Source organism: Budorcas taxicolor, chromosome 11, assembly GCF_023091745.1.
Source record: "Budorcas taxicolor isolate Tak-1 chromosome 11, Takin1.1, whole genome shotgun sequence".
In the NCBI taxonomy this organism is placed as follows: Eukaryota; Metazoa; Chordata; class Mammalia; order Artiodactyla; family Bovidae; genus Budorcas; species Budorcas taxicolor.
The window spans coordinates 128,387,120-128,410,089 of NC_068920.1; the positions used below are offsets into that span (position 1 = coordinate 128,387,120).

The window sequence follows — 22,970 nt, forward strand, 5'->3', positions numbered from 1 at the left end:
GGAGGCAAAACCGTTTGTGGAACATAGAGGCAGCCTCAGAACCTAACAGAAGGGAAGGCTACCCCCGTGAGTCCTGAGCCAGATAATCAGCTGGAAAGCAGAGCAAGAGAAAATAGGCCAGGGAAGGATGGAGGGAAGGGGTTCCAGATTTCTCACAGAAGCCTGGTGGGAGGAAAGACATGAAGCAGCTTAACAGATGTGCTTTTGAGCTTTTGATTTTGGTGCGAAGTTATTTAAGCACTGGTCTTGGCCAGGGGGTTGGCTGGCTTAGTCAGAAATTTTCTGTTTAAAAGATGATCTTTGTTTCTGTTTGTGGCTTTATACCCCTCTTTGGAAACACGCCCACTCTGGACTGAATAAATTTTGGTCAGAAAGTCTAGTGAGGGCAGCCTCGGGGGAGCCACATGGGAGGGGGTGCAGTTCTGGGGTGGGCCCTCTGGGGGCTCCTGTGTCCTTGTTTGGAGCAGCAGCATTCTACTTCCTGGGCTGGGAAGGCTTGTTAAGGTGAAAATGCATGTTTGGAAGCTTTCTGGGCATTCACATGAGCCCAGGAAGCAAGGAGCCCAATGAATGGGTACAATGTACATGCTCTGGGCCCTTAGACACCAGATGTGGATCTTATGGATTGAAGAGCCTGGAAATCAGCCCCCAAACCGGCCTATGAAGTCACTGGCCCTTCAGAAGTCCTTGGAGGATGGTGGTCACTCTATTCTGAGGACAAGTAGGGCAAGAGGGGCTGGGGTCCTTCCTCTGGGCATGTCCTCCACCCCACTCCTCAGAGGGGGTCTTTCTCTGCTCACTCACCCTCAGTAGAGAGGACCACCTTTGTTCTGTCCATGGTGCTGGGACGCTCTGAGGAGACTCTGTCGGTCCCTTCACTTATCAGCTGTCAAGCATGGATGAACCACTTTACCTCTCTAAGCTGACCCCTCCTCATCCAAATGGGGGATTCTGCCATGCACCTGCAAGGTACTTTGTAAAGCAGAAATTGCTACTCAACTGGTAGCATTGTCTTAAACACAGCCTCACCATTACTTAATGCATCCAGGCTTCATTATAGGAATACCAAGCTCCCAGGACAGGGAGATCCCCACAGTGGATCCAGTGTGGGGCAGTGTGAACCTGCTCCATGCCCGTGACTATCTGAGGGAGTGGTCCCCTGCAAGGCCACCTCGACTGACTGTTCAGTTTCTCTTGCCAGCCTGGCTGCTGCTCTGGTTCTAGGATTTCTGGAAGCCAGCTTAGTTCTTGTGGCGCTATCTCCAAGGATGCCAAGGGTGCTTAGCTGCCCTAGGGTGGCGATTGCTGAGCAACACCCCCGGCCTTGTGCCCTCTTGGCCTTGAGCCTGTTCTGGTGTGAGTAGAGAGTGGGGGTGGGGATGAAGCCAAGGTTGGTCGAGTGCTGTCTCTGCAGGTCGAGTGTCATCTCTCCAGCCCCCATGCCTCCCCACAGAGCCTGCCCCACCACCAGCTTCTCCAGCCAATGGGTGGAACCATCCACCTGGGCCCCAGCAGGCTTCCCTTCCCACCAGGCTCAAGGGCTAAGGTCACCTCTCAGCTGGTCTCCTTGCGGAGCTCTCTTCCCCCCCGCCCCGCCCCACCCAAACATGTAGCCAGACACTTTCCCCCGACCTGCTTCATACAGGACCATCTATGTTCCAGAATGTTCTTTCACTCATGCTCTCTTTGCATTCTCAGCTCTGGCTTCCCCAGTCCTGAACTAGCCATTCCCTGATAGCTCTAAGCCGTCGTGTCTCTCATCTGGATTTTCACTGCACACACTTCCCTTCCCGTCTCCCCTTCAGCAAAGCAAAATCTCAGCTCATCCTTTAAGCCCTAACTCATCTGATGTTTCTTCTGGGAGGCTGTTCCTATTCCTATCCCTCCTCTGTTATAGACATCTTCATGCAATGTTGCAACGCGCTGGAGGGCAGGGGACCGCCGTCTCCGTGTCTCCTTCCTGGCACACTGCACTGTCAGTTCAGTTCAGTCACTCAGTCGTGTCCAACTCCTTGTGACCCCATGAATCGCAGCACATTGGGCCTCCCTGTCCATCACCAACCCCCGAAGTTCACTCAGACTCACGTCCGTCGAGTCAGTGATGCCATCCAGCCATCTCATCCTCTGTCATCCCCGTCTCCTCCTGCCCCCAATCCCTCCCAGCATCAGAGTCTTTTCCAATGAGTCAACTCTGTGCATGAGGCAGCCAAAGTATTGGAGTTTCAGCTTCAGCATCATTCCTTCCAATGAACACCCAGGGCTGATCTCCTTCAGAATGGACTGGCTGGATCTCCTTGCAGTCCAAGGGACTCTCAAGAGTCTTCTCCAACACCACAGTTCAAAAGCATCAATTCTTCGGCGCTCAACCTTCTTCACAGTCCAACTCTCACATCCATACATGACCACAGGAAAAACCATAGCCTTGACTAGATGGACCTTAGTCGGCAAAGTAATATCTCTGCTTTTGAATATGCTATCTAGGTTGGTCATAACTTTTCTTCCAAGGAGTAAGCCTCTTTTAATTTCATGGCTGCAGTCACCATCCGCAGTGATTTTGGAGCCCCCCAAAATAAAGTCTGCCACTTTTTCCACTGTTTCCCCATCTATTTCCCATGAAGTGATGGGACCAGATGCCATGATCTTCGTTTTCTGAATGTTGAATTTTAAGCCAACTTTTCCACTCTCCTCTTTTACTTGCATCAAGAGGCTTTTTAGTTCCTCTTCACTTTCTGCACTGTAGGGGCCCACAAATTATTTTGAGATTTGCAGTAAATTCAGTTGGGCATAAGCCAGCTGCATGGCCCTTCCTGCAAGAGTGGGATGTCAGGGTAGCCCTGAGGTCATGTTCCAAGCACGGATGACAGCTGTCAGGCTATGGCATGGCACAGCCCAGGCTGGGGTTTCAAACCCCCTCCCCCATTGTCTCCATGTAGCAGCAATATCACAGGACATTAATAAAATCAATTATTGGATAAAAATCACTGGTTTCCAATGCTTCATTTTGTGCTATTAGCAGGAGAATGCTGTTTCAAAAGAAGATAACAGAGAGCGTGTGAAAAGGAGAGATCAATTGCCTGATAAGCTGGAGGAGTGCCTGAGGTGAATGTGCACATGGGCACGAGTGGCCCCCCTTACCTGCCAAGTGCGGGCTAAGCGCCTGCACTGCTGTCTGCGGTGCCTGCTGGGCTCTCCTGTTAGGTGCCTGGAGGACAGAAGGGCATCCTGGTAGTGATGGGATGGGTGGTACCCAGGCAGCTTCAGATACCTGCACAGGGCCAAGGGTCAGTAGCACATGAATGAACATCTTATCCTCAGTGACTATGCCAGCCCCGGGGCTCCGGCCCTCACAGTCCAGGTCAGGGCCTGGTCAATAGGTTTTTCCAGATGCAGTGTTCTTTTGGCTTTGATGAACCTAAAAGGTCTGAGCTTTGCTGATACAGACTGCCTCTCCCCTAGCGGGGACAGTGCTAGCATCCACTGGGCAGTGACTATCAAGGGAAGCACCCAACTTGCAGAGGCCCTGAAGCCCGCACCCCCTACTGGCTGTGAGGAATCTCTGGTGGCTGCAGAGCTGGGTGGGCAGGGCAGAGGCGGCAGCCCGGGGTCTGGGCAGGAACCGGCCTCCCCCTGTGTGAATCCCCTTGCCTCCTCTGCACTGGAGGGTCCAAGAGACAGAGTTCTGCTTGGGCTTGCTCTGCCACCATCCACCTGGGGACCTCAGATAAGCCAGTAATCTTTCTGAAACTTTGTCTTCCCTACCCTGCAGAGGGTCTTCGTGAGAATGAATCGAGATGATGAATGCAGAAATCACTTTACACATTCTAAAGTGCTGTCTCCTCATATGATGAGGGTTGTTACTTGCTCCCCCTTGGAGGTTTCTTAAAAATAACTATAGATTCCTGGGTTGGAGAAGGAAATGGCAACGCACTCCAGTATTCTTGCCTGGAGAATCCTGTGGACAGAGGAGCCTGGCTGGCTGCTGTCCATAGGGTCACATAGAATCAGGCACGACTAAAGCGACTTAGCATGCATGCGTTGGAGAAGGAAATGGCAACCCACTCCAGTGTTCTTGCCTGGAGAATCCCAGGGACGGAAGAGCCTGGTGGACTGCCGTCTATGGGGTCACACAGAGTCGGACACGACTGAAGTGACTTAGCAGCAGCAGCAGCAGCAGCAGCCTGGGTTGGAGGAAGGAAGGAACACACAAGGTGTCTCTTCAGCAGGTAGCACCCCCGTTATAGATGGATTGCTTGCTTTCCATTGCTGCCCTCCTTTGGCAGAGCAGGGAATGGCAGTCATTGTGTACCTACTATGTGTTAGCCATTGTGCCGGCACTTTCCAGCACATGTCTCAAATTACCCCAGAGAGGTGGCCTCTGGGGTTAGTATTCTAGAATCCAAGTTCCAGCCCTGTTGCTTTCTAATTGTGGTATCTTGAGCAAGGTGCTTGGGCTGTTGAGACAGCTTCCTTGTCTGCGTAGTGGGGATACAAGCAACATCCGTTGCCTAAAATTATGAGAATCACACGAGATAAGTGTGTATAGGTCCTAACCCAGTGCCTGGTATATAAGTACAGCACTCATTAAATGGTAGCTGCCGTTGTCGTCATCATCATTTATTATTACTGCTGATGGTTTTATTAATGTCCTACATCTGCCCCATCTTTGCACTGAACCTTGCCGGCACATGCTTGGTCTCTGGGCACTGATAGACAGAGGGAGCTGAGAGGGCCTGGGGCCATCCTCACCAACTTCCCCTTTATGTCCCATAGATTTCAGATGGTGACTGGGATGACCTATGGGACCAGTTTGATGAGCGGCGGTATCTGAATGCCAAGAAGTGGCGTGTCGGCGACGATCCTTATAAGCTGTATGCTTTCAACCAGCGGGAGAGTGAGCGGATTGCCAGCAACCGGGTGGTCCCAGACACTCGTCTTTTCAGGTACTTCCTCCCGACCCCTCCCCACAGTCATGAGGGGTAAGTTCAGTGCTGGAAAAATGGGTGTGGAGTGTTAGTCATGAGTGGGAGTCCCAGCGGTTCTCAATCCAGGCATCTCCTAAGAATTATTTGGGGAACTTTAAAAAAAAATGCTGATCCCAGCCTCCAACCAGCTGAAGCGTCTCTTTTCTGAGCTCCCCAAGTGATCCTATTAAGCAGCCAGGATTGAGAATTGCCACCACAGGTGTTTCTTGAACTTAAATCATCTGAGGTTCTTGTTACACTGATTCAGCAGGTCTGCGATGGGGCCTGAGAGTCTGCATTCCTGTCAAACTCCCAGGTTCTGCTGATGGATGGTCCAGGGCTCACATCGAATAGCAAAGGCTTAGAATGATAGTTCTCAAAGTGTGGTTTCCCAGACCAGGAGACCAGTATCAGCATCACCAGTTAGAACTGCATATTCTAAGCTTCCCCCTAGAACTACTGAGTGAGGTGCTCCAGGAGACCAGGATCAACATCACCAGTTAGAACTGCATATTCTAAGCTTCCCCCCAGAACTACTGAGTGAGGTGCTCTGGGGTGGGGCCTGGTGACCTGTGTCTCAACACGGACCACCAGTGATTCTGATGCCTGCTTAAATTTGTAAACCACAGAGCATCAGCTGGCGCTGAGGCTTCCTTTTGTGGATCAGATAAAGTCCATGGGTGGTGGGTGGGCCCAGCTTAGAGGCCCTGGGTTTGAGTAGACAGTAGGCCCTGGAATAAAGATGCCTACCTGCCTACACGCTGCAGCCCTCTGCCTCTGCCCAGGAGATAGGCTGTGTCTCAGTTCCTTTGGAGACCTCTGGCTTCTCTGGTTCCTTCCTGCCCCCTCCTCTCAGTTTCTTCAACCACAAGGGTCAATATGCTGCCATCCTGTTGGCAACTGGCATCACCTTTGCCAAGAAGCTCCTACTAGAGCTCTTGGCCCACCCTGGGGACCCGACTCCATAGACACAGGTTAACCTCTCCCTTTTCCCATCATGCCTTACAGCTAAGGTTCAACTAGCTATGACACCAGTTGCCCTCTAGGGGGAGAAATCTGTGATGTGTGATTGGAATTCAATAAATGTTAGCTGAGCAGATGAAAGGGAGAGTAAGCCTGGAAAGACAACTGACTGCTCTCTTCCCGTCTGCCATACGAGTAAACAGGACAAAAGGAGCTAGGGGAAGTCCCCTTCTCCATACCCTCCCATCCTCATGGGCTTCAGATAAGGAATCAGGAGAATAGCCTCCGTTAAAGGGAAAAAGGCCTTTTCCCTTAAAGACTTCTCATTACTGAAAAGAGAAGAGTGAAGAAACAGCAATGTGGGAGGGGGCTGAGCTTATTAAATTTGCTTCCAATTTCCCTACCACGGTAATTGCATTGTGAGTTATAGGATGCATTAGGACAGTGCCTGAGACCCAGAACTATTAGCTGAGCTTTACAGCAGGTGCTGCTGAGAGGGCGGGGACTGGGGGGCATGGCCTAAGAATCCACAGTTGCACAGGTGGAGTGAGGAGGGGAGAAAGGAGGAAGGCTGTGAGGGTTTCACCAATAGCCCGCTGTGCTGGTTGAAAGGCCAGTGCACTGGGGGCATGGAACCCCTGACAGACCAGTCATATTGGGGCATCATGTGATAGATGCCTCGGAGGAGCGGGGGGCTTGATCCTCTGTGTGAAACTGAACAGACTCACCGTCTTTCTCCTGGGCCTTTTTCCCATGGAGTCCATGGTATTTTATGGGAGGCAGTGGGGTTTACCTGTAGCCTGGAATGACTGAGTTGAAGAGTAAGAGATAAGGCTGGGGCAGGTTTTGAACTCCCCATCCCAGGGTTTATGGGAGTCTTAGGGTCCCTGGGGTAGGTGGTGAGGATAGTTTAGAAATGAGTGACTACAGCTTCCAGTGAATCTGTTCATTCACCCTGTGAGGTTATTAACCTTTCCCTGCCCACCCCACTCCTTATGTAACACTTGACATTTTCACAGTCTTGAGACAGAAAGCTGCTGTCTTGGGTCTTCAGTCATGTCTTTGCTGCCGCTCCATCTCGCCATCCCCAATTCAAGCCCAGTGAGAGGAGTTGAGCAAGGTGCCCAGCAATGGCCTTCCACCCGTCCCTGCCCCTGTCTTAGGTTTGTCTTCTCATCTGTGCTTGAACTAGGTAATCTTGAAGCTTTCTCACTCCCCGAGTGCCGCACAATTGTGATGGGTTCCTTCTTCCACGGTTGACCTTCTCTTTTTCAGATATAAATACATACATACACTCTGCTCTCCCACCCGCCTTGGTCTTATGTGAAGACTACATGGGTGCTTCATCAGAGCATCCAAAATTTCCCCTAAGGCCCATAGTTCTGTTAATGTGGATGAGAGCCTTAATTTCTAGTGGTCACAAGGATGAATAGATGTGGCTGCCTGTGTTGGGGGTAGGGTGGGGGTGGAACGCCATTAATATTTCAACGTGAGGAAGAGACAGTGTCTAACTGGAGTGAGTCTGAGAAGATTTCCCAGGGGAGTTCCACTATTTATAAAGCATTGACTGGTCCAGCAAATAGTCCCTGTTTCCCAGGCCTGCTGCCCCCACCCGTCAGCACATTCTGGTGACAACAGCTGGATTTGCCATCATCCAAGTAGCACATAAAACGTCTGGCAGACAGGAAGCCATTAAGTGAAGGCACACCCCTTGAGAAGGGGAGAAATATTTTGATAAAGCACATGTATATTTTTGCTGTTGCCTGGCAATGCTTATTATGGGGTTGCTTTGATTGCAGGGGAGCAGGTGGCAGGGTGGATGCACCCAGAAGCTATGGGCTGGTGGGGGGTGTTGTTGGTGAGAGCTGGGAAGCCTTGTTAGTTCACCTCCCCCTGGCCAGGCTGGGTCTGAGTGTTCTGCTCAGCATATCCTCCTGGGCTCTGTCCAGTGTGGTGCTAAATGGTTCAAACAGTGGGATGCCCATCACTTGCCTGGAGGGAAAATTCCATGCTTCGACACGTCTCACCAGGAAGACATTTTTCCTTTGCTCTTTTCCATCCTGGGAAATGAAGGGGCTGTGGCCCCGTGTAGGATTGCATTTCTCCTTCCTTGTATTTACTCGGTTGGAATGGCTGTCGAAGATGATCATCATTTCTCTCCTTGTACTCGTCACTTAGTGGTAATAGGATAAAAATTTTTATGGTTGGAATGGCTAAGCATAAAAAATGTTCATATTCCCTCAGAGTCAAGGTGATTCCACTAGCTCAGCACAGAGTTGGTGATTCCGTATCAAGGTGGAGGGAGGGGAGGGGAAACCCATCACAGACACTTAGCTTTGCAAATAGGCCTGCCCATCGACTGCATTCTGGTCGCTCCTATGCACCATTTTTCAGCACAGGAGTTTGTGAGCCTGGTGACAGTAGTTCTGAGAGCGCTTCACTCCAGAGCACTTCAGAGGTTCAAAGAGCTTTGAAGGAAATAGTGGGAGGAGTTTCCCAACAGCCTGGAATCTCAGCAGGAGAACTGTGTCTGCTGCCCAGAGGACCACCTACAGGGTCGGGAAGGGGTTCTCAGCAGGGTCCGGGGGAAGAAAGACCACAGAGGCTGAGACAGCAGGCGTCTCTGGGCCAGGATTCCTTCCACTCTGGTCCCACGTCTCTTGCCTGCTGCCCCTGCAGGCTCTTCCCTCACCCTCTACCCCCAATCCTGGCCTGCTCTGTGAGTTTCAGACAGATTTCCCTTAATTCAGTTGATTTAGTTAATTCCCTTAATTTAGTTGATTCAGTAAACATTGGTCCACTTTTACTATCACACTGGCCCTACCTTATCATCGTAGCAACCCTGAGAGATGGCCTAGGCAACATATCCCTGGGCAGCACAATATTCTGAGAGCCTCTGCTGGTGGGGGGACCAAGCTCAGTCTGAATCAGAAATGCGCCCAAGGGGATGGAGTGCAGTGTGGGATCTTGGCTCTGAGGCTCTGACATCCTCAGGGTAGGGTGTTGGGTCTTAGACCGGGAGTTTACTCGGAGGTGAGGTGGAAGAGATGTGTGAATTCCAGTCACATTTTGCAAGACAGGTTGTTCATTCTCATTGCTGTATAGTATTCGTTTGGAGGAAAGTATTACAATGTATATATCTAGTCTACTGTTAATGTTTATTTAGAATTTTCCAGTGTGAGATTCTGATAGAGTGCCTATGAGTAACCTTGTATTTATCTCCTGGCAAACAGGCATATAGGTTCCTGTAGGGTGTGTCCCTGGCAGCTGTTCTAGATATGTCAAACATCTAAGGAAGCGTTCATGTTAGCCTTTCTAGAGCCTGAGCAGTGGTATATCACTGTGGTTTAAGTCTGCCTTTCCCTGCTAATCAGTGAAGTGGAGTACCTTTTCCTAAGCATATTAGCTACTTGCATACTTGATCAAGTGTCTTGCCCCTCCCCTGTTCATCTTGCTATGCTCTTTGCCCAGGAACCAAACACGAAGCCTGATTCTTAGTCCTTCCTTAGTCATCTCCTCCTCTTCTGATGAGTTTCTGGCATTTTGTCCTGTATCTGGGCAGCGTGATAAAATGGGGGAAACAGCTGGACTGAGCATGAGAAGAGCTGAGTTTTGTCTAAGTTACTTCCCAACTCCTCAGCTCTCTGGGTATGTTTCTTCACCTGTAAGAAGTAAGAGAGCTTCCTGGGTGATGCAGTGTGAATCTGCCTGTTGATGTAGGAGACATGAGTTTGATCCCTGGATCAGGAAGATCCCCTGGAGAAGGAAATGGCAACCCACTCCAGTATTCTTGCCTGGGAAAGCCCACGGACAGAGGAGCCTGGTGGGCTACAGTCCATGGGGTTGCAAAGAGTTGGACATGACTGAACAACCGAGTGCAAACACACACACACACACACACACACACACACACACACAAGAAGTGAGAAGTAGCTCAGAGATTATGACTAAGGTGACCTCCAGCTCTGCTGCTGGTGGAATACACTCTGCCAGTACATGCCAGAAGTGACCCAGAAGTGGCTCAGGTTGGAGGCAATTTCCAGATGCAGGGCTCCCTCTGACTCAGCAGCACCTCTCTGCTCCTCAAAGCCCTGGATTAATCCTTCTTCTCACACGCAGGAGGCAAGGGTCCCACAGAATCTGTAGAACTGTCCTTTTTACTTGCTGCCATGGCCATTTCCTTGCATGGCCTCCCCCTCCCTCTCATGCCTTCCCCCCAGTGGAGGTGACCAGACTCCCTTCCATCTGGAGATCCAAATGTAAGCTGGTTTAACACCTTCTTTGCACTTATCTGAACATCTCAGGATCTCTTAAACACAAAGACAACAAAACTGTTTGCCCCTGGAGTTGACATGTCACGTGGATGGCAACCTGACTGCAAACTGCAAACTGTCCTGCCCACGTTTTTCAGTCTAAGTATAGGAAGTTGGAACATGTGGCTTCTTTCCCTTTAAGACCCAGGATGCTGGCACGTGCAGTTACCATTACCCACTAATACTTTGAAGAACACTTGTGGTGTGATGCCCCTAATGCAGAGAGAAACAAGGCTGGCAGGACTGGCTCGATGAGGCCCAGGGGATCTCAGGACACCTGCCGCAGTTTCTCAGTGATCGGCTGAACCTTGTGGTGAGTCCCTCAGATAACGAAAATCACGTCTTATAGTTATAGGAGACTTTCCTAAGCCCTCTCACATCTCCTGCCCTTGATGTCCTCAGTACCCTCTGGGTGAAGGGTCCATTGTCATTTCTCAGTGGATGAAACAGAGGCCCGGGAAAGGCTACTGGTTGGCTAAGTGGCACGTAGGTTTCCTCACCATGTGAACTTGGAGAGAGAGCATCTTTGCCACTTACCAGCTGATCCTGGTGTGAGTTACTCAACTCCTAAGCCTCAGTTTCCTCATCTTTAAAATGGGAATAATAATGGTACCCAGGGTTGCTGTGGGGGTAAGCAAATCCATCCATGTCAAATGCAGAGCCTGGTCTTTAACTCCTTGTAAGCATGCGGTGACTGTTAGCTGTGGTCATGAGCAGTCAAACTGGTATTAGTCTGAGGACCAGCATTAGCACTCAGGCCCTGGGGTCTTTTCACTGCTCCACAGCTGTAGGCAAAAGCAGGCCCAGGAGGTGGGTGTAGAGAGGGTGACTGAAACCAGGAGAAAGGGGTGACGTGGGTAAGTTTGGAGAGGTCCTGGCTTGGCACCTGCCCCCCATGTTGTTCTCCGAGAGCTAGGTAGGCAGGGGTGGAGGGGACGGGGGCAGGGAAGTTGTGCAGAGAGCGTCCTGCCTCAGCCTTGGCTCTCAGCGCCCAACACTTCACTTGCCTGAATGTCAGACTTACTTTGAAAATAAGAACGTGAGACAAGCCATGAGGCAATCGCAATGCCGCATCTGATAAAATTTGCACTCTTCAGATCCTAGGGATAGATGCCAAGGCCAGCAGAGGGAGTGATTTCAGGGCTGGGGGCCAGGAAGTACAAAATGTGTTTGACAAGAGCTGAAAAGAGCAGAGAGGAGATGACAGCTGTGGGTGGGAGAAGCTGTGGGAAGGAGGCCACGCGTGTGGTCCTGGTGACAGACAGTGGGATGAAGTGACATGAGCCCTGGGCCCCAGGGTGCCAGGAAAACTCACTGGGGAATGTGTGATGTGACGGAGGAAGGGCTCTGCTGGGGGACCTGTGGAATCATGTAGCAGCCTGGCTTCCATCTGGGCTGGCGAGGGGCACAGTCAGCAGAGGCCCCTTGCGGAGTCCTGGGTGTCCTGGACACAGTAAGAGGAGCCACTTACGTTGGGTTGAAGCGGATTATATCCAACAGCTCTCACCTCCTGCGCTCACCTCACCTTCCCAGTGACCCTGAAGCCAGCCCCATCAGGCCTCCTTACCTCTGTCCTCTGGTTTTCCCACTTCTCCCTGTCCCTCCTTGATTGATTACGTAGACACTTCCTTTTTTCCCCTTGCTGCAAGCCTTGCTGAGCCTGCCTCTCAAGACATCAAGTACCCAGCCTGCTTTCATGTCTCAGGGCAAGCCCACTGCCCACCCTGTGACTCAAGCCAAATCCTTTGGTGTCTGCCCTCCTCGCCCACCCTTGATTTGTTGAGTCTGCCTCCTGGATACCTCTTGGCTTCTGACTTTGCTCCCTGCTCACTGCTGTCCCCTCTACCTGGGTGACAGCAGCAGCCCCCAGCTGCCCTCCCACTGGGCTGTGGTCCCATACCCGTCCATGCCTCCTCCACCGACAGCGTCCCAGAGGCGGATGCATCCAGCCCCAGGCAAAGCCCTGCCCTGCTGCCAGCTCACCCCGCCCCTGAAGCCACGCCCAACACAGCCAGGCCCAGGCTTGCAGCTGCCTGACTGTGCAGGAGGGTTCATGCCTTCTCACCTTGTCATCTTCACAGCCCTCTCTGCTTGGGATGCTCTCTCACCTTTCAGGAACCCGGGTGGGTGGGGTCCCCTCTCCAGGGAGACATTGTGCCCCCTCAGGCCAAGTAGGACAGCACCTCCCACTCCCGTGCTCACCTCTGAGCAGCACCCATTACCCCAGTTTCTCCCCTCCTTGAACGACCTGGGCAGGCATGCTGGCTTATCTTTGCACCCCCCTCCAGAGCCCCAGAGTACCTGGCACTCAGATGCTTCATCAGTCTCAACTGATGACTGATGGATTCAAAGAACACCCCACTGGATTCATTCTCAAACGATCTGAAAACATCAGGGTTTGCAAGTGCAGGCGTGGGAATGAATCCTCAGAGCAGAGGGAGAAAATCAAATCACGGGAAATTTAAAACCACCTTCACTCAACAAAGAATTCTCCGTGTTAGCACATAAATCCAGGACCATAATCAGCCAACATTTATTGATCAAACTATTCCCCTGACACGTGGTAGGCACCTTATATATGTTCTTTCAGTTAAGCCTCACAACAACTTTGCTATGATCCGGGGTTTAGAGAGGAGGAAAGTGACTGCAGTCAGTTGACTATCTGGCCCATGGGAACATCAAGCAGTAGAAACGTGGCCACTACCCATGGAGAAGATGGTACAGCTGTGCAAGAGTGGGAGGGAGGCCAGGGAGTCCATGAAAAGTGCAATGGAGGCGCTAACCTAGGGTGAGCATTGCACAAATGTTATACTGAGGCAGCTGTAGAAAGGATGATGGCTGGATGGGGAGGCATGTGGAGATCATGGTGCAGTTATGACCAAGAAGGAGTGGACTGGGTTATCGGGCTAGAAGGCTCAGGTGAGGGAGCTATTGGGCAGGGCTAACACAATGGTGGGGGCTTTCGGATGCAGCCAAGGTTTAGCTTAGGTAACTACCAAAGGTAGGGAGACTTAGATATGTGAAGCAGAATGTTAGGAAGATTAATGTGGAAGGTTGGGGGGAAGGGATGAGAAGAGGTGCAGTCAGAAGGCTGTTGCAGTCCCACAGACCATGAGGGTGGGCCAGGCTCAGGCAGATGGAAGTGAGAATAAAGGGATGGAAGTAAAATTTGGTGCATGACTAACTTGGGGATGGACCAACCGTCTAGAAGGGTGTGGGCAGGCATGAGAAGTCTTGGCTTTTTACCTCCTCAGCTCAGACCTTCCACAAGGCCACCACTGTGAGTTCCTGGAGAATAAGAGATGTTGGATGCTTGGCCTTCAAGCAGATCATTCCGGATCTCTGTGTGCTGGGTCTTCACTAGGCTATCTTACCTCAGCTGCTTCAGTTAGAGGAACATTTACCCCTTCAGGTAAAGGGAAGGAATGACTCTTCTCTGATCCTTTAGCTGGAAAGTCTGATAAATACCAGGAAATAGCTCAGAGAAGATCAAGGGGGGACATCCTTCCTTCTGGACAGCCAGACTTGTAATTTTCCATCTTTTCAGTACCTTCCAGCATGCAGACTTCAAGAGCAAAGACAGAGAGACAGGTCATTATGAACCAAAGGTTTTCAAGTGAGTGAGCTGGCTCACCATCAAGGGGCATTCTAGTGGAGCGTGAGAGCTCGGAGTTGGGAGCCAGGCCATCTGGTGTGACATTGAGATGTGGCTGCTTACTGACTCTGACCTCACAGTCTTCTCCATGATGGTCTCAGAGCGCTTCCTCAGGGAATGATTGTGCAGATTTAAAGCTCTTGGAAGAATACCTGAGACAGAGGGTTCCGTCACTGTTATCTATTATTACTACTGTGTAATGTGATTCAAGCAGGACTAAAATAAGACTTGGAGAAGCCCTAGTCTCAGACACTGAGGAATCTTTTTCAGGAAACATTTCAAAAATAAGCCTTGGCCCACCTCCACACTTCCGGGTCCTGGCTAGACTCTGCATTTGTCTTTTGAGAACATGCTCCCCTGCACACACACATGCACATATGCAGGCACCCGGTTACCATCTGGGTGGTGCTTGGTACCAACTGACATGGGGCCTGGCAGCATCCCAAGAGAAGCCTCTTTGCAGCTTCCTGAGAACAGCCGATCTTCTTGGAAAAAAGGCGCAGCTACTTCCCTGTGGTTTCCACCAGACCTCAGTGTTCCACTCCCTTCAAAGGGGCTGTTCAACAAAAGACCAAAATTAGTTATCTAGGAAAACACAGTGGTGCAGAGTGGAGCCGTGGTCATTTCTAGGAGGTCTAAATGCGACCAGAGGTGTCCGCGTTCTGCAGCTCAGGTGTGTGTCTTGAGCCCAGGTAGCACGTGATTGCTGGGGTGGCAGCAGTGCATGAGGAGATAAAGTGCGGCTGTGCGGTGCTGTGCTCAGTCATTCAGCCATGTCCCACTCTTTGCAACCCCACGGGCTGTAGCCAGCCAGGCTCTTTTGTCCATGGGGATTCTCCAGGCAAGAATACTGGAGTGGGTTACCATGCCCTCCTCCAGGGAATCTTCCCGACTCAGGGATTGAACCCAGGTCTCCCGCATTGCAGGTGAATTCTTTACCATCTGAGCCATCAGGGAAGCCCAAGAATACTGGTGTGCATAGCCTATCCCGTCTCCAAGGGATCTTCTGGACTCAGGAATTGAACCAGGATTTCCTGCATTGCAGGCAGATTCTTTACCAGCTGAGCTACCAGGGAAGCCCAAATTGGGGCTAGCAATTGGAAAAACCATACCAACTCATTCATATCAGCAGCGCCAAAAACAGAGCTGGGGCTGTTGGTTCCAGAGCAAGTGTGGTGATGTCGTGTCTCCTGTGTTTAGTGTCCACTCTGTCTGTGGAGGGTGGACATAGGTGCATTGTTGTTTAGTGGGACAAATACTTGAACTATGCTTTCAGATGCCATTTGATATATCTCTGCAGATCTGATCTGTAGAGTTGGGGAAAGGAGGAGATGCTGAGGAAGATTTTCTCAAAATTTAGTTTTACAGTTTATAGTGCTTTTAATTATTCTGAGTTTGTGGCCTTTTGAGTATTTAAACTCCCTTTCTTTGATGAAATAACAATGATGCTAGATGATGAGAGTTTTAAAATATATTTTTGCTGCAAAAGAAAATGGTGCAAACCTAATAATGGCCTTGATAATTTTTAAAAATTTTATTTTGCTCACATGAAAGAACCCAGTATCTAAAAACTACTGTCTGACACTAATGTTGAAATTTTAACTTGCATTATGTACAGGCTTTAGTAATGACCTAGGACAATGTTGTCTAATAGAAATATATGTAAGCCATGTAGGTAATTTAAAATTTTCTAATAGTCACATTTTAAAAAGTAAAATTTTAAGTGAAATTAGTTTTAATAATATATATTATTTTAACCTGATCACCTGGAGAAGAAAATGGCAACCCTCTCCAGTGTTCTTGCCTGGAAAATCCCATGGACAGAGGAGCCTGAAGGTCTACAGTCCATGAGGTTGCAAAGAGTCAGATACGACAGCCACTAAACCACCACCATTACCACCATTCATGGGTATCATTTTGACATATAATCAATGTCAAAAAATTACTGATGAAATATCTTATGTTCTGTATCAGCACTGGAAATCTTGTGTGTATTGCACACTTACAGTGTATCTCCATTCTGATTTATCTCAAGTGCTCAATAGCCACGTGTGGCTGGTGGCTACCATATTGGACAGTGCAGGTCTGGGAGAAGAGAGCATCCGAGCTAACGTCCGGCAGCCCTACTGGATAGGATTCAGTCTCTTCCCTCCCATGTAAGGAAGCATTGTTCATCCCCAGGACTCACCGAACAAGGGGAACATCCCAGCGTTTTAAAAACAGCTGAGTATTTTCACTGTAACAGAGAATGCCTCAGAACCTCCACAGACACAAGATGACTATCCCAGAGGTCTTCCTGGACAGCCTGAGCCAGAGGCTCCCTGTTTTCCCCACATGGTGCCATTCTCAGTTTGGGTGACTTGTTTGGTCTCCTCTGCATGACTCACCTTGGCACTTCACCCAACTTTCAGTTCTGCAACTTCCTTGAGCTGGTGTAACCTGTCACTTAGCAAGGGACATTTTTTCCTCTGGCTTTGACCCCATGAAAGCTTCACCTGCTTCCTCCCCCACTCATCCACCCACTCATTATTCAGACGTTTATTATATATGTCTACTGTGTTTAGTCACCGTGCCAGGTACTGAAGTTAGAACTACAAATGAGCCCTGGGTTTCACTGCAGCTAACAATCAGCAAAGGAGACAGAGAAGTAGTTCCCAATGCCTGATCATAAACTGCACCGATGGGGGGAGTGCAGAGTCCTAGGGGAGCACATTAGAAAAGCCTTAGATGTCAAGAAAGGCTTCCAGGGGAAGTACCTTCCAAGCCAGGATTAGAAGAGGAGAAAATAGCCAGGCCTGGGAAAAGAGGAGAATGCATTCCAGACATATGGGAGGCGGGGCAGCACCTTCAGAGGTCCAGAGGGAGAAAGAGCAGGTCAGACAGAACGTGGCTGAAAATTGGAGGATGTGATGGGAGGAGTCATAGGTGGTGCCAGGTCACCAAGGATGGTAAGCGGTGATTTGGAGTTTCAACTTTATTTTGTGAGCACTTGGGCAGTGTTGAAACATGTTAAAGATGTACAGTTTGGAATGATCATTCTAGCTGCAGCATGCAGGAGAGATTGGATAGGGATAAAGTCAGCTAGGAAGTGGCTGCAATAATCCAGCAAAGACATGAGGGGAATAGAGAGAACCCGCCAGGTCAGGAGATAAGTTAGAAGGATTGACAGGACTAGGTTTAGTGAGATTGGATGTCGGGGAGGTGGAGGCAGGATTTGAGAATATCTCTTGGATTTGGGCACATGGTAGGTGGTGAGTTGGGAAACATGGAAGGGTCAGCAGACTTGGACAAGGTGAGAGAGGCAGAGGGCAGCTGAAAAGGTCATCACATGGGAACATTCAAAAGAAGATGTTCATCAGGTTAAGGTTAGGGTTGGGATCATTAGCAAACAGATAGGAAACTGAAGGCTTAGAAACAAGTAAAATAATCTAAAGAAAAGGAAGATTGAGAAGAGGATGGCTTAAGAGAGAATTTTGGAGGGGAACACCAGAATTTCAGAGGGGAGAAAGAAAAGGAAAACCAAACCAAGAAATAGTTTAAGAAGGGGAGAGCCTTGCTAGGGTGATTTCACCAAAGCCAAGAGCAAAGAACCAAACATTTAATGATATGTGTGACCTTCAATATTAACTACTACAGAGTTGACAAGCAAGATAAAGACTGAAAAGTTTCTGTTAGATTTAGCAACATGGATTGTTTCTTGGCCTTTTGGCTAAAATCAAGTGCAGATTGAGTGACACAGAGAAATAATAGGGAGTTTGGTGGGAATGTTTCGAGGGGAGAGGCTGATAAAGGGCACTGGAAAGCAGTGGCCAGTAACCCTGTATGGACTGGGGCTGCTGTAAACCATCTGAAAACACGCCTGTGACCCGCCCCCCCTCCCCCACCCCCAATCAAGCCTAAGTGCTTTAAGGAAACAGTAAGTTCAATAGACAAGAACTAGGAGATCTTAGCTTGGCCACTACCTAGTAGCGTGATCTTGGCGGGTCAAATCACTCACTGTTCTGGGCCTCAGTTTACACATCTTAAAGAAAAGAGTGCTGGAAGCAGTGTGTTTTAAAATCTGTGTCCTACAAAATTCTGTGTGGTAGGATGTTAGGTGGTTCAGTATATCCCTTAAATATGGAGTTCCCATTATATGTGAAAGATTACAGGGCAAGGTCAAAGCTTGGTAAACAGGGCCTAGTGGAAGTCTCAGTGTACAAGGATGAATCACCAAAAAAGTATTTGAATAGTTTTCCAGTATTTCTCATGCACCAAACTTATCTGACTCTTGTAGACTTTCTAAAAATATATATATTTATTTATTTGGCTGTGTCGGGTTTTATTTGTAGAGTGTGGGCTCCAGAGTGCACAGGTTCAGTAGTTGTGGCTTGCAGGCTTAGTTGCCCAAAGACATGTGGGATCTTGGTTCCCTGACCAGGGATAGAACCTGCATCCCCTGCATGGAAGACAGATTCTTAACCGCTGGACCGCCAGAGAAGTCCCAACTCTTACAGACTTTATTCACAGAGCAGGAATAGACTTCTCTTAGAAATACAGTCCAGAAGCTCACAGTGTAGGAACTGACCACCAGAGGAGCTCTGTGGCCCTTTCTCATCCAGTACGGCAGCGGTCCAGAGGTTGTATGGAGCCAAAGAAGGAAAGATCTTCCATCTACTCTGGGCTGCAAAATGGAGGCAGAGACCGAGCCTTTGGGGGCCTCCAGACAACGTGGCCCTTTATATCCTGGTGACTCTCTCCCCCAGTTAGCTTCCCAGTTTGTCAGCAAAGACCCTTTGGGGCATTCTTATAGTACATCACCAGGAAAATGCAGAATTGACTTACGAGATCACCAGTTGATTTACAGCCTGCAGTTAATAATGACAGTGGAAGTGCTCTAGAATTGTCAAGATGTAGGTTTTTCTTATAAACCTGATGCTAATGGAAGTAGGTTGCTAAGAAATCTAGAGGGTCCTCTGAGGAGCAGGAATTGAACTGCAGACCTCGAAGTGGCCTGAGAGATAGATTCAACCAAGAACAAGGTGATGGTTGGTACAAGGGAATGTTTTTATTGGCCTAAATAGGCCCACCCTGAGAACAAGTGCTCTGCCAAATGGCCTTGTGTTCTTGGAATGGAGGGATGTCTGTGATGCCAACTAGGTCAATCTTTCTTAACTGAACTTCTGCAAGTAAATCAGGCCTTTAAGCCCTCTGACATCATTGTAGGAAATGCATTAACTTCTCTGTGCATGGAAGGGTACTTACTAGTTATGCACCATCCATGGGAGAACTGAGAAGAGAGACACTGCAACAATTTTTCCATGGATTGTGATTCATATTAAGAAGTCCTCAAGAGCTGAAATTAGACTGCAGCTGTGAAATTAAAAGATGCTTGCTCCTTGGAAGAAAAGCTATGACAAACCTAGAGAGTGTATTTAAAAGCAGAGACATTACTTTGCTGACAAAGGTCTGTATAGTCAAAGCTGTAGTTTTTCCAATAGCCATGTATGGATGTGAGAGTTGGACCACAAAGAAAGCTGAGCAGTGAAGAATCAATGCTTTTGAACTGTGGTGCTGGAGAAGACTCTTGAGAGTCCTTTGGTCTGCAAGGAGATCAAACCAATCAATCCTAAAGGAAATCAATCCTGAATATTCATTGGGAGGACTGATGCTGAAGCTGCAATACATTGGCCAACTGATGCCAAGAGCCGCCTCATTAGAAAAGACCCTGATGCTGGGAAATATTGAAGGCAGGAGGAGAAGGGGACGACAGAGGATGAGATGGTTGTATGGCATCACTGACTCAATGGACATCTCCTTGAGCAAGCTCCAGGAGATGGTAAAGGACAGGGAAGCCTGGTGTGCTTCAGTGCATGGGGTCGCAAAGAGTCAGACACGACTGAGCGACTGAACAACAGCAAAAGAACTATGAGTATTGGAACAGCCCCGCAGGTTCCCCTTAAGAACGTCCCTCTCTATACGGGGGCCCTAGGAATCCATACCTAACAACGTCCTGATGCCAGCAGAGCATGAATGAAGAAGGGTCCAGTGGAGGTTCTGGAGTTCCATGCTGGGAGAATTGTGATGCCTTCGCATAGCTCTTCCACTAAGTACCCCAGGGGATTTACCTTTGACTCCTCAGGGAGTGAGAAACCCTGGTGAAGTTGGTTTTTCAGGAGCCAAGGGTACCCGTATTAATTGTCTGTTGCTACATAACAAATTACCACACAATTTAGTGCCTTAAAATAATGTTTATTGGGATTTCCCTGGTGATCCAATGGTTAAGACTCTGCACTTCCACTGCAGGGGATGTGGGTTTGATCCCTGGTCAGGGAACTAAGATCCCACATGCCACCAAAAAAATAAGGTGCAGCCAAAAAAAGAACCAGTAATAATAATGCTTATCGTTTCAGAGTTTCTGTGGCTCAGGAATTCAGGCATGGCCAAGGTGGGTCTCTCAATAGGCAGTGTTCAAGGTGTCATCTGGGGCTGCTGGTATCTCAAAGCACATCTCAGGGCACGTTTCGGGTTGCAGGGCCCTTTTCCAAGTTCACTGACATGGTTGTTGGCAGAATTCGTTTCATCACAGGCTATGGACCAGAAGCCCACTCTCAGTTCCTTGCCGCTTGAGGCTCCTCATCATGGCAGCGTGCTTCAGCAAAGCACACTAGCCCAAAAAGGGAAGTCACCATCTTTTGAAACCTAATCACAAAAGTGACATCCCATCACTTTAACTGTAGTCTGTCCCTTAAAAGCAAGACACCAGGTTCCATCCACAAGGAGGTAGGGGCTGGAGGCCTTCAGCTGCCCAGCGCAGAGCCCAGCCCAGTTCCTAAGCAGTTCACTTCCCGCCCTGGCCCATTTACCTCCTTCCCAGGACACTGCTGCTGCTGCTTCTAAGTCGCTTCAGTCGTGTCTGACTCTGTGCAACTCCATAGACAGCAACCCACCAGGCTCCCCCGCCCCTGGGATTCTCCAGGCAAGAACACTGGAGTGGGTTGCCATTTCCTTTTCCAATGCATGAAAGTGAAAAGTGAAAGTGAAGTCGCTCAGTTGCATCTGACTCTTAGCAACCCCATGGACTGCAGCCTACCAGGCTCCTCCGTCCGTGGGATTTTCCAGGCAAGAGTACTGGAGTGGGTTGCCATTGCCTGCTCCTCCTAGGACACTAGAATTTAATTATGTGCTCAGCAATTCAAAACATGGCAGGGTCAGGGAATTGCAGATCTCACTGTTATCTTAAGTGTCTTTTATGAGATGCAGGATTTCTGTAACACTAAGTGAGAGTGGCTGTGGCGGCAAGGAGTCAGAGCAGTGTATGTTTATGTGGATGAACCAATTAATCTGCATGTGAAATCCCAGTGAAATTGACATGAAATAAAAATTTCATGCCTTACAGTGTATCAGTGTTGCCCATGAAATGAGATTAAAAGGAATTTCTGGTTTTACAGCTGTCGTACTTTTTAGACTGCTTGTGTTTTTCTCTTCCGAAGAGTCAAGTTGGAACCTAGAGGCCAGTCACAGATTTGGCATTTCATAGGTTTAGGTCATCTTCCTTTTCCTCCTAGCTGAGAGTGGACTTTCTTGCATAGAACTGAGCTGGGGATGGAGTAGGTGTTCTTGGTCTCGGTGCAGAGGAAGCTGACTTTCTGGAAGAGTCATTGGGCCAAAAGCTCTTCCCCTTTTGTCCTTGCTTTGTCATACACATCAGTTTTGGGGAAGTGTTGGAGGCAGGGGAATGGGGAGGAGATGTGGTCCCCGTGGGGCCTCTTCTGGGCTCATGTGGAGGACATGGGGGACAGAGATGAAAGTGGGGAGCAAGGGAAGGCTGTGCTGCAACCAGCTGCATGGGAATCTAGATCATCACTCCCTTGGGGACCAGAAACTAGCCCCAGCCCCGCTTTCCATCTTATGCCTGGTTCCCTTGGCCTTTGTGACCTTAGAGTTCAGGCAAGTGGCCCATGTGGAGATGGGAACCTAGCTGTTTTATATGCCTGATCTGGTCTGTGGAGTGAGTGCTAGACCTTCGGAAACTGGAGGGACAAACCATAGCTTTCTTTTTTTTTTTTTAGTAATTTTTATTTTTATTTATCTATTTATTTTATTTAATTTTTTTTTTTTTTTCTTTACAATGCTGTATTGGTTTTGCCATACATTGACATGAATCCGCCATGGGTGTACATGAGTTTCAGGTTCACATGCCTCCCAGGGCCTCATTGAAGTCTCCCTGCCCCTGCCTTTTCAGGCTCCATCTGGGTGTTAGGGAGCCTCTGTTAGGATGTTCCTGTGGCAGCTCAGTTGGCAGGTCTCAGTTCCCGGTCTTCCTGTGGCTACCCAGAAATGGCAGGCAACCTGGCCCTCCCTGCGGGGTTCTAGAGCTCGGTCGAAAGTGCGCCTTGGGGTGGTGATGGCATGTGGGCCCAGCAGTCTACACAGTGTGCAGGGCACAGAGTACCCTGAAGGGACAGCTGGCGGCCAGCAGCATGGAGAGGTGGTGGCTTGGCGACATGGACGTGCGGCAGGCCTGGGCTCACCAGCTGCAGTGAGTTACCTGATCTCTCTGCGTCTCAGTCTCCTCCTGAGCGAATCCATACAGTGCCTCTCCACCCTCCACCCCTACCCTTGTAGGGCTGTTGCAAGCATTAAACATGCAGGTGCTCAGGACAGCATCTGAGCAGGGATCACTAAATGGTCATTTAAAGACCTTCCCTGAGGCGGATCATTTCTTCACAGCAGTGGCTTTCCAGCTCCCAAGTGATGAGGGCTTGGCCCAGTGTGTCCCACCCTAGGCCTGTTTGATTTCCACTGTGTCACACTGCGTCCTTGCGTGACCTTTCCCCTTTCTCTAACTGCTCTCAGCCTCCCCACTGGGACACTAGATTTTGCCTTCTGGACACAGAGGATTGTCAGTTCTGGACATATCAGTAACAGTAATTATGCTGTCCTCTCTGCTTCAGAGTTACTGAGTTTGCCTCTCCGTCAGTCCCTCCTGCTTTTACACTCGAGAATAAAATCCTGAATGTTTATAATTGATGACCACTTCTTTTCTTCCATAAGGGTGGCATCCTGCAGGGGAAGACTGTGTGTCCAAGAAGCAGA

At 49.3% G+C, this 22,970-nt stretch overlaps 1 protein-coding gene across 1 annotated transcript in view; it reads left to right on the forward strand.

Annotated features, from left to right (window-relative positions):
* GALNT14 (polypeptide N-acetylgalactosaminyltransferase 14) overlaps positions 1-22,970 on the forward strand; it is a 219,477-nt gene that overhangs the window by 138,986 nt on the left and 57,521 nt on the right. The window contains exon 2 of the mRNA XM_052648605.1: positions 4,771-4,940. Coding sequence (XP_052504565.1) covers positions 4,771-4,940 — 170 coding nt within the window. The remainder of the gene's footprint in view (positions 1-4,770; positions 4,941-22,970) is intronic.